This window comes from Balaenoptera musculus, chromosome 4 (genome assembly GCF_009873245.2).
Source record: "Balaenoptera musculus isolate JJ_BM4_2016_0621 chromosome 4, mBalMus1.pri.v3, whole genome shotgun sequence".
NCBI lineage: Eukaryota > Metazoa > Chordata > Mammalia > Artiodactyla > Balaenopteridae > Balaenoptera > Balaenoptera musculus.
In genome coordinates this window covers 49,127,123-49,144,304 of record NC_045788.1, presented here as the reverse complement: position 1 = coordinate 49,144,304, position 17,182 = coordinate 49,127,123, and the positions used below count along the sequence as shown (strand labels likewise).

The 17,182-nt window shown below is 42.3% G+C and overlaps 1 protein-coding gene across 4 annotated transcripts in view; it reads left to right on the top strand.

Moving 5' to 3' along the window:
• The window catches only part of TNIK (TRAF2 and NCK interacting kinase), a 407,791-nt gene that overhangs the window by 283,879 nt on the left and 106,730 nt on the right, over nucleotides 1-17,182 (top strand). For all 4 annotated transcript variants that reach the window (XM_036850972.1, XM_036850970.1, XM_036850971.1 and 1 more), the window contains exons 8-9: nucleotides 11,676-11,730; nucleotides 13,691-13,769. In XM_036850972.1, coding sequence (XP_036706867.1) covers nucleotides 11,676-11,730; nucleotides 13,691-13,769 — 134 coding nt within the window. The remainder of the gene's footprint in view (nucleotides 1-11,675; nucleotides 11,731-13,690; nucleotides 13,770-17,182) is intronic.

Here is a 17,182-nt window from a genome sequence, read left to right as displayed (position 1 = left end):
TATAATTTAAAATCAGGGAATATGATACCTCCAGCTTTGTTCTTTTTTCCTTAGGATTGCTTTGGCTTTTCAGGATCTTTTGTGGTTCCATACACATTTTAGAGTTTTTTATTCTGTTTCTGTAAAAAATGTCATTGGGATTTTGACAAGGATTGTATTGAATCTGTATATTACTTTAGGTATATGGACTTTTTAACAATGTTAATACCTCCAATCCATGAGCACAGAATAGTTTTCTATTTCTTTGTGTCTTCTTCAATTTCTTGAAACAATGTCTTATGGTTTTCAGTAACAGTTTTCACCTCCTTGGTTAAATTTATTCCTAGATATTTTATTCTTTTTGTTGCAATTGTAAATGAGATTTTCTTAATTTCTCTTTCTGCTAGTTTGTTAGTGTATAAGAACACAATAGATTTTTGTATATTTATTTTGCAACTTCACTGTATTCGTTTATTATTTCTAACAGTTTCTTTAGTAGTGTCTTTAGGATTTTCTATGTGTAAAATCAATAGAAAACCAATGTCATCTGCAAATAGTGACAGTTTTACTTCTTCCTTTTCAATTTGGATGCATTTTATTTCTTTTTCTTGCCTATCTGCTCTGGCTAGGACTTCCAATACTATGCTGACTAAGAGTGTAAGAGTGGTGAGTGGGCATCCTTGTCTTGTTCCTGATTTTAGAGGGCTAGCTTTCAGGTTTTGACCACTGAGTATATTAGCTGTGGGTTTGTCATAGATGGCCTTTGTTATGTTGAGGTACGTTCCTTCTATATCCATTTTATTGAGAGTTTTTTTTTTTAACACAAATGGATGTTAAATCTTGTCAAATGTTTTTCCTGCATCTATTGAGATGATCATACGATTTTTATCCTTCAGTTTGTTAATATGGTGTATCACATTGATTCCAGATGTTGAACCTTCCTTGCATCCCTGGAATAAATCACACTTGATCCTTTTAATGTGTTGTTGTTTTGGTTAATACTTTGTTGAGGATTCTTGCATCTATGTTCATCAGAGGTATTGGCCTGTAGTTTTCTTTTTTTGTCTGGTTTTGGTATCAGGGTAATGTTGCCCTCGTCAAATGAATTAAGAAGTGTTCTAGCCTCTTCAGTTTTTTGGAAGAGTTTGAGAAGTTTAGGTATGACATCTTCTTTGAATGCTTCATCAGTGAAGCCTCTTGGTCCTGAACTTTTGTTTTGGAGGATGTTTTTGATTACTGTTTCAATCTCCTTACTAGTGATTGGTCTACTCAGATTTTTTATTTCTTCATAATTCAGTCTTGGAAGGGTGTATGCTTCTAAGAATTTATCTGTTTCTTCTAGACTGTCCAATTTGTTGGCGTATAGCTGTTCATAGTAGTCTCATAATTCTTTGTATTTCTATGGTATCTGTTGTAAGAGAAATGAACTTCTCTTTCATTTCTGATTTTATTTATTTGAGCCTTCTCTCTTATTTTCTTCATGAATCTAGCTAAAGGTTTGTCAATTTTATCTTTTCAAGAACGTAGGCGCATGGACTTTTCTTTCTTTTTTTTTTTTTGGAGTATAATTGCTTTACAATGGTGTGTTAGTTTCTGCTTTATAACGAAGTGAATCAGTTATACATATACATATATCCCCATATCTCCTCCCTCTTGTGTCTCCCTCCCACCCTCCCTATCCCACCCCTCTAGGTGGTCACAGAGCACCGAGCTGATCTCCCTGTGCTATGTGGCTGCTTCCCACTAGCTATCTGTTTTACATTTGGTAGTGTATATATGTCCATAGATACACTACCATTCTCTCACTTTGTCCCAGCTTACCCTTCCCCCTCCCTGTGTCCTCAAGTCCATTCTCTAGTAGGTCTGTGTCTTTGTTTCCGTCTTGCCCCTAGGTTCTTCATGACCTTTTTTTTTTTTTTTTTTTTTTTAAGATTCCATATATATGTGTTAGCATATGGTATTTGTTTTCCTCTTTCTGACTTACTTCTCTCTGTAGGTGCATGGACTTTTCACCTAAGTACTTTAATGATCACCTTGAAACACCCTCATCTTACAGCTATGGAAACTGAGGTCCAAGACCTTTGCAAGTGCACGCCCCATTAGTGATCTTGTCAGAGACTTGATCCCACATCTCCCACTCTCTGTTTAGAGCTCTTTCCAATATATTACCCTTCCTCGCTCTGATGCAATCCTATATAAATATCCAATTTACCAACAAAACAGCCTCTGAAGAGTATATTTGAAGAATTCCTCTATTAAAGAACATTTTTAGTTCTCCACATGTGGGGTTATTATGGAAATCAGGTCACAAAGATGCAGACACTGCAGTGTCTTTGGGACCCAGTGTCTCAGGGCATTGACAAAATTATTTGCTTCTTTGGAGAAATGCAAGCTTGAAGGTCTAAAAACAAAATAATCTCCTATAAATTTCCTCCTTCTTTCAGAGTTAGTCACTGTAATAACCTGACACCAATCTGTCTGGAAACAGCTGCCAAGTTAAAAATTAATCTCTTGCCAAAATAAATGTCATTTATTTAAACTGCTAATGATAAGCACATTTAAATAATTTGATTTGCAAATCCCTTCAGAGGAGCCACTACAAAATACATGTCCCAGACCAGATACGTGTATCATAATTGGCTATAAGCAATTCTTCAAACTATAGTTATACCTAACAAGTGCTAACGAGTCTACATCTGGGCCACAGATATTTTAGACTGCTTTATAACATACCATGGAGAATCACAGTGTTTCAAACTTTCAACCTTAGCTTAGCCTTTTAAGTATTTTGGCAGGCTGTAGTATATATGGGACTTTTGTTCTGAGGCATAAAGTTGATCCCTGTGGGACTTCCCTGGCAGTCCAGTGGTTAATTAAGACTCTGCACTTCAAATGCAGGGGGCGTGGATTCGATCCCTGGTTGGGAAACTAAGATCCCACATGCCACGCGGCGAGGCCAAAAAAATAAAAAATATATATATAAAAAAATAGATCCCTGTGATGTAGTTGTTTTCAGTAGAGTAACTAGAAGAGGATTTCCTCTGGTGAAGCCAAAGCTTGGAGTTAAACTGGTATCTTAAACCTCTTTGTTCAGATTAGGACTAAGAAATACAATTTGGGGTCAGTGAAAAAATTTTTGAGCCTAATGCATAACCCTAGGTGTGGACAAAGCCTGATGTATGAATAACCACAGGGGGCATCATGCTGCACAGGGTGATTTCAGAGGTGCTGGAAGTCCTTGTGACTATGAAAGTATCCTGAGACATTAATAAGTTGAAGATTAATTTCTGTGCCTTTTATTAAAAAATAAAGAATCCTGATGAGAGAACAGATTCAACTCTATCAGCCATTTTCGACCTTAGTACAAATTAGTTTTTTAGGATTGTCATAAATGTAGGTTGTACAAGAGGAAGAAGAAGTCATGGCAAAAATATGAGCTTCACTGATCACTTGTCCTGGGAGCATAACAAAAGGGTAGATTAGGAAGACCAAGCAGAAAGGAAGATTTGGGGGTTCTTTGAAGATTCATTTTAACTACTTTGTAGTTTTACTGTGGATCAGAGAAGAAGCTCTACTTTAAATAATCTTTCTACTTCTTCTTTGGCATCAGATCCTATACTTTTTTCTGTTCACTATTCTTAGGAATGTAGCCTGTCACCAGGAGACAGCTTGACAATATACTGACTTTCAAAACCCTTTATTCATTCACTCCGCGTGTATTTATTGAATACCCACTATGCAAAAGGAATTAGACAAGCTCTATCTGTATGGGCAGTTTTCATCTAGAAAGTCCATTTGCGACCCCGTCAAAGTTAAATGGTTTGTTACTGTGTGTTTGGTTGTCCATTTGAGCCAGAGTATATCCCAGCCTCAGAAACTGATGTCAGCATTTGGGGCTTTCACGTGCTGTAGATACTTTCAGCCTAGAGGGCATGTTTAGAATAAAAGATGACTTGAAGGCCACTGGGCTTTGTTAGGTTTTCTATCACAAAAGCCCTTTCTTTAAAATAAAGACAAAATGCAAAAGAGTATAGTTTGGTTTTATTACAAAGATTTGATTATTTCTTCATTATTTATTATTTTATTTGTCTACAGTGTCTTTAGAAACTGCTATAAATTTTTTTTTTTAAACTGGAGAAATTCAATAAAATAAGAGCCTCTGTGGAAAGTAGTCTGAAGAGCTCATGCTTTTTTTTGCAATCTGGTTTTGTCTGATAATCTACTGGGCACAGTAAGTAACTGACTGAAAATAACCCCTATCCTAAGGAGGAGTGCCAGAATCTCATTTGCCTGGTGTGTTCACTTTCCCCTAGAGGCCCTTCCTTTCTTGTTTTCAGAAAATCTGTCAAAACACTTCAAGCAAAAGGAAAGGTTTCATTCTCCTGATAAGTATGTGGGGCAATAATGAAAGCTTTCTCATTTAATAATAAGCATTCAAAAGACTTGAAATTAATAAAACTGTTCAAAATTCCTAGGCTGTTTAAATTGCTATTTTTTTTAACTTCAATTTCATTTCAGTTGGATGGGATTTGGCAAGTATTTTATAGTCCTATGTATTTATTGCTTTAACAGAACCACTCACTAAAGAAAGTTTTCTGTGGCCAAAAGCCCATTCATAGGGAATTGGCTAAATAAAGACTGGCACATCTGTCCACTGGAATACTACGCAGCCATTTGAACAATGAGGTAGTGTATATGTTGAAGTTGGGCAGATCCCAAGATACAGTGTTAGGTACACAAAGCAACTTACAGTATAGTACACATAATAGACTCTTATTCTCCCCTACCCCATGGATAAATGGCATGTGGATGGAGAACTTAAACTTTTTATTTTATGTATCTTTCTGTCCTGTTCTAATTTTTTAAACCATAAATGGTCATGCTTTCATAGTGGTTTAGTCAAGTAAGAGAAGTACAGTGAAATGGCATATCCCCTCAACCCCACCACACATCCTCTGGCCTGATCTGTGCTAATGTCATTTGTTATTCACCTAAACTCTGTTTATGAGACTGTGCACACAGGTGCTGTGGACCATTTAAAGTCATAGGTGTCTCCTGCAGAGTTTGGGTCAGTATTGTGCTCTGGCTGTAGAGCAAATACTCATTCTCCAGTGTTATGGGTAATTGGCTTTATTCAGGCAGAATGAAAAGAGCCCCTGTAGGTAAGAGGCTCGACTGGAGATAAAGCGAGCAAGCTGACTAGTCAGGGGAGCATCAGCAAGATGCATGCGGGGTGTCGCGTAAGAGGATGATATTCACATCGCAGAATGAGGTTTACCTCTCAACTGAGACCTGGCCTCTGTCTACTGAAATTTCAACAAAGGTCTCATGCCCACGCGATAAGAAGGAAAGATGATACACACACCGTTATTATTATGAGCGGAAACAAACTTCTATTAAACACATTTCTCATGCTCCACGTTCACACCCACCTACACAGCATTCCTTACTCAGATATATCACCACCTCCTCTGGGCTCCAGGCTGATCCCCAGGTGAAGAGAATAAGCTACTCTTCCAGTATTTTCCCTCTGGTCAGATAACAAATGTAGTTGAACAAGGGACTCTGTGGGAAATGGGATTATGAATAACTACCTGTACTTGATTATCCTCAGTCACCCTGAACTCACCACCCTGCTTCTGTTTATATATAATGTAGTATATAAGTATACGGCATAGGGAATAAGTCAGCGTTTTGAAGTTGGACAGGACTGGTTTAAAATGTAGACTTCATCTCCTTGCACTCTATTCCTTCAGGGAAGTTATTTAACCTTTCTGAGTCTCTGTGGGAATAACGATTGTATATTACAACGTTATATTAGAATAAAGTGAGCTAACATATGTAAAGGAATTAATTCAATGCCTATTTGTTAAGTACTCAATATACGATAGTTAATATTTGTGTTTATGTGTCATGTGAAGGTACTGCCATTTGGAGCCATTTTGACCTAAAATAAACCCCCAGCAATATCATAGGGTTTGAACTGCCTGTTTGCATTATACACCTCTAATTGTCTGCTTACATTGAGCCAGAATCTGTTTCTCTATAACTTCTATCTCTAGATTAAGGTGCTGCCCTTAGGGACCCATACAATAAATTCAATTTCCTTTTTCCAGCTGGAACATTTCCAAAAAGTGAATAAAGAATAAATTACATGACAAAAGACTAATTTCTGGTCTTGGTAAAATGGCCGATTTCTTGGTCTTGGTAAAACTTGGTAGAATCCACTGCACCGGTTATGCCTGGTATGAAGCTATTGTCTGTCAACTCTAGACCACCTTGCTACCCTCTGCTGTGGGATGATGGGGCCAGGATTCAGCTAACCCCACTTCTGCCTGTCCCTCTGGGTAGACTGCAAGGCTGGAGAAGGAAGGACACGCCCTTTCCTGTTTGCTTCCCCTAAGCTTCCTGTTTGCTCCTGCATCATCCCAGCAACTTCTTTGAGTACCAGGGCTCCTTGTCAGCTTACCTGACTCAAGTTTGCTGGTTGAACTGCCAGTCAGTGATAACTGGACCTCAGGATCTGTCTGTGCCACTATTTGTTAAATACCCACTATAGACACTGCGTTGTGTTATGAACTTTGCAGATATTATCTCACTGAATTCTCGATCAACCCTGCAAGATAGGTGTTCTCTTTGGGCTACAGGTGAGGAGATGGGTTCAGAGGAGTCGAGGGGCTCGCCCCAGCTCTGCTGGCTGCGCAGCATGTGTTCTTTCTGCCTCTCGGCGCACTCTGGGGCTCTGCTCCTGGGCCCCCTTTCCTCTCCTTCCTTGTGTGGCTTTGCACAAGGAAGTGTTCTTTTCTTCAAAAAGTGAAGTGTTCTTTTCTTCACTTGTTGAGCAGCCTAGCCCCAAGAGGAATGCTCTGTCATTACGTTCAAGTTGCCTTCGTGCCAGCTGGCCCCTCACCAGCCCGAAGTTGTGTGCTTGCCTCTGCCTTCTTGTAGGCACTAGAATTTGTCTCTGTTCTGTTTGTAATGCACACAGGACTGGGCTATTAATCATGCCACGGGCCAGGCTGCACAGCACCTCTAGAATAATGAATTACCCAGCTCCTGCCAAAATGAGTCCCACCACGGCCACGAAGGAAACTTATCTCTCCCTGACTCTCTCCTCATCTTGTTCCTCCCACTTCCCTCTCTCGTCTCCTGTGATCTGTCTTGACAGTTGTAATTGGAACATTTTCTCCCATATTTAAGCTCTGAAGTGTCTCTGGGACTCACTAATGTATCCAAAGGCTTAAACAAGGCCCGTCAAGGACGTTTATTGCTTTCTAGCATGGGCAGTTAAGCATAGCTTACAAGCAGCTCTGGGTATATAGGGCCAGGAATATAAATGTTCCTTTTGGAAAACAAGAGAATCCCAGGGGGAAAAAATGATCTTAATGATGATATCAAATGAAGGCTTAAAGAAGAAGTAATTTCTGGCTTGGTCACGTGACAAAGGATGCACAGGAGTTGGGATGCTGTGACCTTTGGTTTGAAGGGGTTGTTTGGGAGGTTTGGGGAAAGCAGCCTAAGAGAGGATCTGAGATGCTGTGTACTGAATAAAGGAAACATCTCTCTTCACTAACCCTTCCCTCTTCCTATGGGATAAATCCAGGATCACCTAACAACTGGGACCTCTCTTTTTCCTTAGTATCGAAATACGCTTTCTCAAATTATTGCTCTATACATATTATCACTAAGAAATGCTTTTAGCTGTACTTATGTTTCTTATGTCACCGGAATTCTGGAGGCAGGCAGTCCAGGGTTTGTGTGGTGGCTCGCTGATGTCTTCAAAACCCAGGCTCCTGCCTTTCTGCCCTGTCATCATTAATTTGTTGACTTATTGCCTCATGGTTGCAAGATGGTTGCTGTAGCTCCAGGTAGCATGTTTTTATTCAAGGCACTAAGAAGTAGGGAAGAGTTGTCAAGACACCAGCTATATTTGTCACTTATTTCAGGAAAAGCAAAAGCTCTTCCAGAAGCTCCCAGAAGATGTTTGCCTGAGTCTCATGAGGTCACATCCTTAACTGCCATCCTTAGCTGCAGGGAAATCTGGATAAACAAGTTTAGCTTTCCTATACTCTGAAATGGAGGCAGCAAGGGCAATGGGGGCTGAAATGCCTGTTGGGTTAGCCAACAAACGGTACTGGCCACAACCAAGTAGAGGGAAATCGAAGAAGACTAAACTGGGCAGGCAAAGGCAGTCTCACCTCACCGTAGAGGAGAAGAAAATGATGAATATTCTTGAGCCCACTGTGTGCCAGGTTTTGTGCTAGGCAGCATACCTACACGCATACATGTCACAGTTGTCTCTCTTGCGTAACGGAAAGCTAAGCTCTGAGCAGTCTTCCAGGTGCGGTTCAGTTGGGAACCTGGACTTGAATCCAGGTCTGTCTGACTTGAAAGCCTATTCATGCTGCCTCTAGGAAAAGCTGAGCACTGGTTTGGGGTGTGCCTCATGGAATCTCAGCACCTTCATCTGAGTTGCCACACCTTCAATTACTTGTAGACAAAGTAGGAATCTGAAGCAATTATTTTATGGGCCCCAAAAGGTTTTTTTAAGTGAATTCTCAGGTCCTTACAGTGTGATGATAGTTAAAAAAAGAACTAGCCTGGGAGGCAGGAGACCAAGCTCTGATTAAAACTTGGTGCTGAGTTGCTCTGTGATCTTGGGTGAGTCATTTTTTTCTCATCTGGGAAATGAAAGGTTGGACTAGATGATCTAGAAAAGGTCTAACAGCCTTAAGACACTTAGGTTTTGCTCCTTTCTCTCATGCATCTTTCATGTGTTCATTCATTCAGCAAGTATTTATTAAGTGCCTACTATGTGCCAGGCACTGTTCTGGTACTGTGTACCAGTCAACAAAGCAAAGATCCCTGCCCTTGTGGACTTCATGTTCTAGTGTGTGTGTGTTGGGGACAGGGACACAAACAATGAACAAAAAACATAATAAATTAGTGACAAGTCAGTTACACAGCTGTCAGAAGATGACCAGTTCTCTGGGGAACAAAAGTGGGAAAGGGGAAGGGATCTGGCAGTGCTGGGAGAGAGGTTCGGTGGTCCTCACTGAGAACACAGCATTTGAGCAAAGACTTTATGGAAGGGAGGGAGTCAGCCAACTCATAATTGGGCTTGATCCCACAGGCAGAGGGAGTACCAGGAGTTTGCCTGAGTTTCCTGAGCATTTTCTTCCCCTGTCTGAGGACTGGCCTGGAGCCTTTCGCATCCCAGTTCCATCATTTCCTTTCAGCTGTGTCGGCTTTCAAACCAGCTCAAGCTTCCTAGACTTAAAGGCCATTTAAATTTGACTTTGCTATGGCAAGTAGGTGCATAGAGCCTGACCACCACCTTCATATTTGCACCTCGGTTCACACTGCAGAAACACTCGGTTCCTCGAGATGTTGGGAAGGTGGTGGGAGAACTACCCAAGGCCTGGAGTCTTATCAAAACAGCCCAACCCACCAGTTCCAGACTGTTCTTGCTGCATTTCCTGTTGAATGCTTCCTGCACACTAGTGACTCAGGGTTTTCATCTTGTTCCCCAATGATTGTCTGTGTCAGTCAACCATAACGTTCCAGGTACAAGAGAGCTGTGTGGTCATCTCTACCAGTTACTGCTCCTGAGCCAGCCTGTGATGGGTGGCCTGGGCTTTCCCCATTAGCTGCAGAAGGAACCGCAGTGAGCAAGGCCAGCAGCCTGCGGGAAGACTCAGCCATTTGCTGGGCTGTGCCGGCTGTGTGTGTGTGTGTGTGTGTGTGTGTGTGTGTGTGTGTGTGTTCAGTGACAACTTTGAATACACTTGAAATGGAAGACAGAGAAAGGACAACAGTTGACTTCTTGAGTTGTGTTCTATGCAGAGAAGTTACTTAGAATCTGTAGTCAGTGGTTTTGCACAGGTGCATTGTTATCCCCATTTGGACTGAGAACTTTTATGAACTGTAATATTTATGTGGACAGGTTGATGGCTTGTGAATTAAAGAATCCCCCCTTGGTCCTAGTGTGGGGTTAGCGTGTGCCCCAGCTCCCTGCTCGAAGGTAGATCGCACTTTAGGCAAGAGTCTAGACCCCGTAGAAAGCCCCCTGTAGATTGTATGGGCCTCGGTCCAAATACTGAACAAGCCTGGGTATCACCCACTGGATATTGAGAAGTTTGGTCCTAGGGAATGGCTCAGGGTGGATTTCATAGTTCTCTTCCAGTTACATATCCTTTCCGTGTGGCCTTGACATTTGTTTGATAGGAATAGCAAGGGAACTTAACTTTGATCTCTGAAATCTGAGTGAGGTTACCGGTGAGAGTTTGGAATTATGTACAAAATGCAGGATACATTTAAAATGAAAGGAGGGTGAAAGTCTTCCTCAGGACTGTGGGCCATTGAACTGAATTTTACATGTGTTTTCTTATGGTTTTCCCATTTTTTGATTTGTTTCCCTCCTATGCACTATTTAGAAACTACTGAGCCATGGACACAGAGTAGGGGAGAAGCATAGTGCTAGAGATGGAGATTGCACAGGTTGAGGTGGAGACATTAGCCTAGAAAATTCTGATAAGAGCATAAAAGTCAGTCTGAGGATAAGAAAGACAGTAAGGCTATAGGATTTCTATTTTACATATTTGTCTACTTACAAGATAAAAGATATTGTTCATTCATTCAACAAATATATCAAACACCTACTACTACTGTGGCCGGCTCTATTCTAAGCACTGAGATACAGCAGTAAACACCACCATCTAAAAGCTTCCCCGTCCTCATCTTGTTTGGTTAAATGATATGAAATTACTGTTTCTGTAGGTTAAAAACAATTGATTATAAATACAATGTGATCTAGCATTTACTCTATGATCCAGCCATGCCACTCCTAGGTTTTTACTCAAAAGAAGTAAGAGCATGCATCCAAACAAAGACTTGTATGTGAGTATTTGTAGCAGATTTATTTTTAATGGCCTTGACTGGAAGCAACCCAAATGTCCGTCAACAAGTGAATGGATAAACAAATTGTAGTGTAGCCGTACAATGGAACACTACTCGGCAGTAAGAAGGACTGAAGTACTGATACACGCGGCAATATGGATGGACCTTAAATACATTGCGCCAAGTGAAAGAAACCAGAGGATTTCATTTTATACAAAACTTTAGAAGATGCAAACTAATCCATAGTAACAGAAAGCAGATCAATGGTTGCCTTGGAACAAGAGCTGGGGTTGGGGGCAGGAAGGGCAGGAGGGAGAGACTACAAAGGGGCAAGTGGGACCTTTTGGGGTGATGGATGTGTTTGCTGTCTTGATGGTGGTGATGGTTTCACAGGTGTATACACACATCAAACCCTTTCAAATAGTACACTTTGAATATGCACAGTTAATTATATGACAGTTATACCTCAACGAAGGTGTTAAAAACAGTCGACCAGCAGCAATTTCATATGTTTCGATCAATAGATAAATGTTAGTGATAAATTAATGTTTGAAACCTTATATTCACTTTTCATACCTGGATTGAAAACTCACCGTGTGTCAGGCACCGTGAAAGTTATTATCAATGGAAAGCGAATGAGGCTGTACCCGCTTTAAAGCTTAGCGGGCAAAATCAGTTTGTAAAGAGACGGCTGGACAGCTTTCCCACAGGCAGTTCTGAAGCAGTTGCCAGGTTTAACCAAGTTATCCTGTGTTGACTGCATTTACGCATGTGTCTGTGCCTTCCTTCTTTTTCAGAGTGACTTGTGGTCTTTGGGAATCACCGCCATCGAGATGGCAGAAGGTGCTCCCCGTAAGTACCTTCCTCTGGGTGAAATCTGTTGCTGGTCTGCCCTGCAGGTACTGACGCTTCCTTGCCAGGAGCTGCAGTAGCTTTATTTCTGCTACACCGAGCCCTGCATGGACTCAAGCTGGCATAGTGAGAAAGCAGAGTCATCCTAAATCAACCAGGAATCCCTTCATTTCAGAGGGGTGTGAGGATCTTGTGTTCATGAGGGGAAACAAGAAAGCAAACGGAAGCAAACTTTGAGAGTCTAATCTGTTTACAGATCTGGCGTGTAGTTTATTCTTGAACTACTCTTCGCCTGTAGTAAAACTGCGACCAAGCCACAAAGGCTGTAAACGCCAACGTAACAAAAATTCACAGCCGATTTTCAGTGCATGGGTTATGTGAGCACTTGCACTCCATTTCTCTCACTCCTATTAAAATACCGCTGTTTAGGGTTTTAGATTTCCCTGCTTATTGGAGGCAGAGTGGCCAGGGTTCTGCCTACCTGGAGAACCTCTCCAATTCCTGGAGATCTTGAGCACAGACCCCACAGAGAATCTCCCCAGCCCCGTGGTCACCACGAGCATGCACCTCAGAGATTCCACGCAGGAAGTGCAACTGACCAGGGGCAGCTGCCACCGTGACACCGAGGCTGCACCTCCCGAGGGCCACTCCGCACCAGTGACCGAGCGTGGCAGGAATATAAGGCAGACCCTTTCCTGGAAGACAGGGATTCCTTAGAAGGCAGCTTTCACTCCTTAGTTTCCCTCCTTGCTTTCCTTAGAGTGTGGGACAGCCTAGCACGCTCCACCTACTTTTTCTCCCTCCCAGCACACTTCACAGCAATCTGACAACTCTCCCAGCCTTCCCTCGCTCCCTCTCTGTTCAGACAAGAATTTCCCCCAGTAATATCCTCTCATGTTTAATACCACCTTGGTGTCTGCTTTCCAGAGGACCCGGACCAAAGCAGGCCCCCTGTTTGTATGACGGGTCATTGTGCTCATATGACTTTTTACCCTCAAGTTATCATAGTTTTCTTATTTCTCATTCCAGAGTTGGTAGAATTCATCTGTAGCATGACTGGAGTGTTTATTGACAAAAATCCCCTCATCCACAATGCTGATAGGCATTTATGAATCAGAAAAATAATATTGGCAGTCTTGAAACAATATCATCATTCTTAATGAGTAGTAGAGAGGGCTAAAAATAAATTTCCACCCACCGAATCCTTTAGCTTTGGGGGAGAATATGTTCTTATTCTAGGCACAAAGGAAAAGATACTCCCAGATGAAAAGTAAACTAGTGAAATATTCTGATTAAGATAAGAACGTATGAGTGTTTTCACTAAATGTCATCTTCACAATTTGAGATATTTTTATCTCTTCTGCCAGACTTCCTTTGCCTTAATCCTCTGGTCTTCCTGGGGCCATTGAACAAAACAAAACCCCAAAAAAACCCATCATGAAAAGCCATCCAAAGTGTTTGGAAATACAGATAGAAAGGTGTTCTGGTCTAGTGCTTTATACTCCAAAAATCCATGAAGGTAACATTGCATTTCCAGCATCTAAGAAATAGTGGATTATCAAATATCTTTTATTTTATGATTTGGGACTTTACTAATTAAAGATAACTTACTATCTCCATTGTAGTTGTTATCTTGATGTTGTTTACTTGGAGTCTTAGATGGTTATTTATAGCAAAGCAAAGGTTGTTGAGCCTTTAACTTGTTGTCCTTGAAAATGAAGTGAAAAGTAGACATGACATGTTAACAATCTCTAATTGAAATGCGTTGGATTATATGAGACTCCTATAATCAGCTCATTTAACTGCTCACCAAACGGAAGCTTTATGATCTTCTGACGCCGCTCACTGGTCATGCCTGGACTCAGGGAGCCATTTGGCAGCATTACCAGCACAGCTAGGAGGGGCTTGGCCTAGGTTTGGCCTCCTAACCCAAGCTGGCCCTTGTTTTGGTCTCTTGCAGCTCTGTGTGACATGCACCCCATGAGAGCCCTCTTTCTCATCCCCCGGAACCCAGCACCTCGGCTGAAGTCCAAGAAGTGGTGAGTTTGGTCTTCAGTGTTTTACAGGTCTAAGAGCAGGGTTTTCTGTGATTCTGTTTTGGATGAGCTCAAATCCTTAGGTCCTGCTGACAAGATTAGAGTAATATGTACTAAGACTTGGTGAGTGATTATGATGTTATTCATCTTAAAGTATATATTGAGGACCTACTATTTGCACAGTAAGTCCTTATCTTCACACCTTCAAGGTAAGGAGGTATGAGCTAAAATGGGTAGCAGAACCCAAGTAATAACATGGAAGTGCTTTGATTTATTACTCCGAGTAATATCTTTCCTGGTATCACAGAACATGTCATCAGAAAGGGTGATAGTTTAGAGTCAGCCCATTAGATTGGCTAACGTTCTTCTGTTCCTTAAGACATTAACTCCCTAAATGTGTATACACGCTCGGTAGTATGCGAGATGATTTCACTGCTCTGTGCATGAGCATTTATAATTTTTATTTTTGCTGTTGCTTTCTCTTTATGGCAGGTGATACTGGCTTCTTATTTGGGGCAGTGATATAACTTTTCCATCTAATAAACTAATTCACACAAAAAGTGACTTAAAGAAAAATGCTAAGTGAATACTTGTATGGGTGGTGAAGTGTAGGGTAAAAATTGTGCTGGTAGTGTATGATTGACTAGAGTTTGGGAACAGAGTTCTACAGGTTAGGCCAGGAGCTGGACTTTTGACTATTTTGTGCACTTACATCAGGGTCTTTGTGTCTTGTCATTCTGTGACAAAAAATTCATTGCTCCTCCCCTTCCCCCTGTGGATATGGTATATCCTCCTTGGTACATTCTCAATTCTGATTCCCTTTGCCCTGGGCCCAACTCCTGGACCATTTATGACCTCCTACCCTTTTCTAGAGACATATTCTAGGCAGCTTGAGCCTGAAGGGACAAGACTCTTCTGCCCCTTTTCTTTTTTCTTTTTCTTTTTTTTTTTTAATAAATTTATTTATTTTTATTTTTGGCTGCATTGGATCTTCGTTACTGTGTGTGGGCTTTCTCTAGTTGTGGTGAGCAGGGGCTACTCTTCGTTGCGGTGTGTGGGCTTCTCATTGTGGTGGCTTCTCTTGTTGGAGAGCACGGGCTCTAGGCACGCGAGCTTCAGTAGTTGTAGCATGCGGGCTCAGTAGTTGTGGTTCTCGGGCACTAGAGCACAGGCTCAGTAGTTGTGGCGCACGGGCTTAGTTGCTCCGCGGCATGTAGGATCCTCCCGGACCAGGGATCGAACCCGTGTCCCCTGCATTGGCAGGCGGATTCCTAACCACTGCGCCACCAGGGAAGCCCCTCTTCTGCCCCTTTTCATACCACTTCGTGATCAGGTCCTTGACCGAGGCCCTCATGTTTCTCATGCACCCACCCACAGTTTCACCCTCCACTATATGAGAGCAATCTTAATTAATACCATCATCCAGGAATGACATAACGACCCTGGTCGAACAAGAGAAAGGCGTACTGCACAGAGAGAGGGAAAGGAAACAGCCAGAAGAGACGACAGCCTCGGAGTTAGTTGCCGAGGGCTGCACAGGAAGAGAGTGAGAGTTGCTATTGGTAACGAGGAGGCAGAGCATCCCTCCTCCCCTCTCCAGAGGGTCACTGTGGTGTGAGACAATCACTCTCTCCCCAGCAACAGCCTTCCATTGGGCACCACACAGCACGTGATCCGCAGGCGCCCAGAGGCCCTGCTTCCTCCCTTCTCTCTGGAACAGACTCCTGGGGAGGAGTTGGCTCGGTCTGTCCCTTGGAAGTGTCAGTGGCACTGTGAAGCCCTCCGCTAGCTTTCTGCTTGTGCTTCATGCCAAGCCTCCCGGGAAGGGGGGTGGGAGGGTTGCTGAGTCCAGTGGGCTTCACCTGCCCTGTCCCCTCCCTTCCTCCTCTGCCTTCACGGCTGCTGGACAAAATGACCATCCACACGTCTGCTGTTTGCCTGGCACGGAGTGGCCACGCACCTCGTTTCAGAAATATTTGTGTTGATTGCCAACTTTAAAAAATCTGGCGGTTGAGCAGTCCATGGAGATTTCTGACCTTTTTTTGACAAAGGTGCAGCAATACTGTCCTGCCCAGTGGTTCCTGCTCCCTTTTAAGGTGAGAGCTTGTGCTTCTGCCCCCGTCACTGCCTCTCCCAACCCAGAAGCTGGTATCTGTCGGTCACCCCACTTGTCCTGTTTCCTTCTTACCCCTGGTCTGCACCGCCCTTTGTGTGACCCGTCTGGCCCCCAGAAAAGTGAGTGACTGGCCCCGGCACTACAGTTTCTGCATTCGTTGACCTTGCTCCAAAAAGGGCAAACCCTGCACCGACCTTGTCTGAGAAATACAGACCTGGGGAGAAATACAGGCTAACTTCTCTGCTGTGAACCTTTGGCAGTGAGAGCTAATTGTGATAATGCTGTAGGGAGCTGGATCAGTCCAGGAACAGTGAGGAAGGAGACCAGGCCACCTTCATTTCACCAGCCTCCTTGCACGCCCTTGCCTGGCTTGGAAGGAAAGCCAGTTACGAGCAGGAGTCCCACACTGCCAGGCAGGGGATGGGAAAATGACTTGACTGTTTGAGAGCAAGTGGGAAAAACAAAAGCCCTGGTAAAATACCCTTTTTCACTCAGAACCCAGCCTTTATAAAGACGGCTGTGCAGCCTCGGGCCACAGGACACTTGGTGTGGCTTGAATTTCTCTGCCATAGAATTCCAGTGTTTAAGTGAAAATTTGTCTTGAACGACCAGGTCCAAAGTGATTTAAAATAGAATAGGGTTTGAGAGGAAGTGAAATATTTCTGTCTGTTTTCCTTTTCCTTCTTTCCCTCCTCCCCCATCAAAAGAAACAAAACTCTAAAATGTTCTTTTATATCCAACTCTTCTCTACTTAAATGAGTTATCAGATGAAGTACACTGTTCCTAGTGTATATTCCAGCATATGACCAAAGGGGGCGCCATTGTGGCAGAGACGGCAGTGAACTCTTCATTATAAGCATTCATTCAGCTGAGGGTCATTTCCAAGGAACGTAACTGAGTCTACAACATACAAGGCATATGTACGTTGTAGACTCAGCAACTTATACGTATGTATGTGTATTTAAGATATATATATATATATAAATTTAAACTACATATGTAAAGTATATATTTAATCTTTTTAATATATTTTTTATTGAATGACGGAGTCTTTAAATTCTGTAGTGCTTTACGATTTTCAAAAGTTTCACACACATGATTTCGTATAGTCCCATAATAACCCTTTTTTTCCTTAACCACAACCCTGCCAGACAGATGCTCTGAGTCCTCACTTTATGGGTGAGAGTCTGAGGCTTAGGGAGGTTATGCTCCTTGCACTAGGCTGTACAGTCTTCGTTTGCCAAGTCTGTAACCCATATTCTTTCTACTGTACCATTTGACCTCTTAAAGTTCAAGGTTA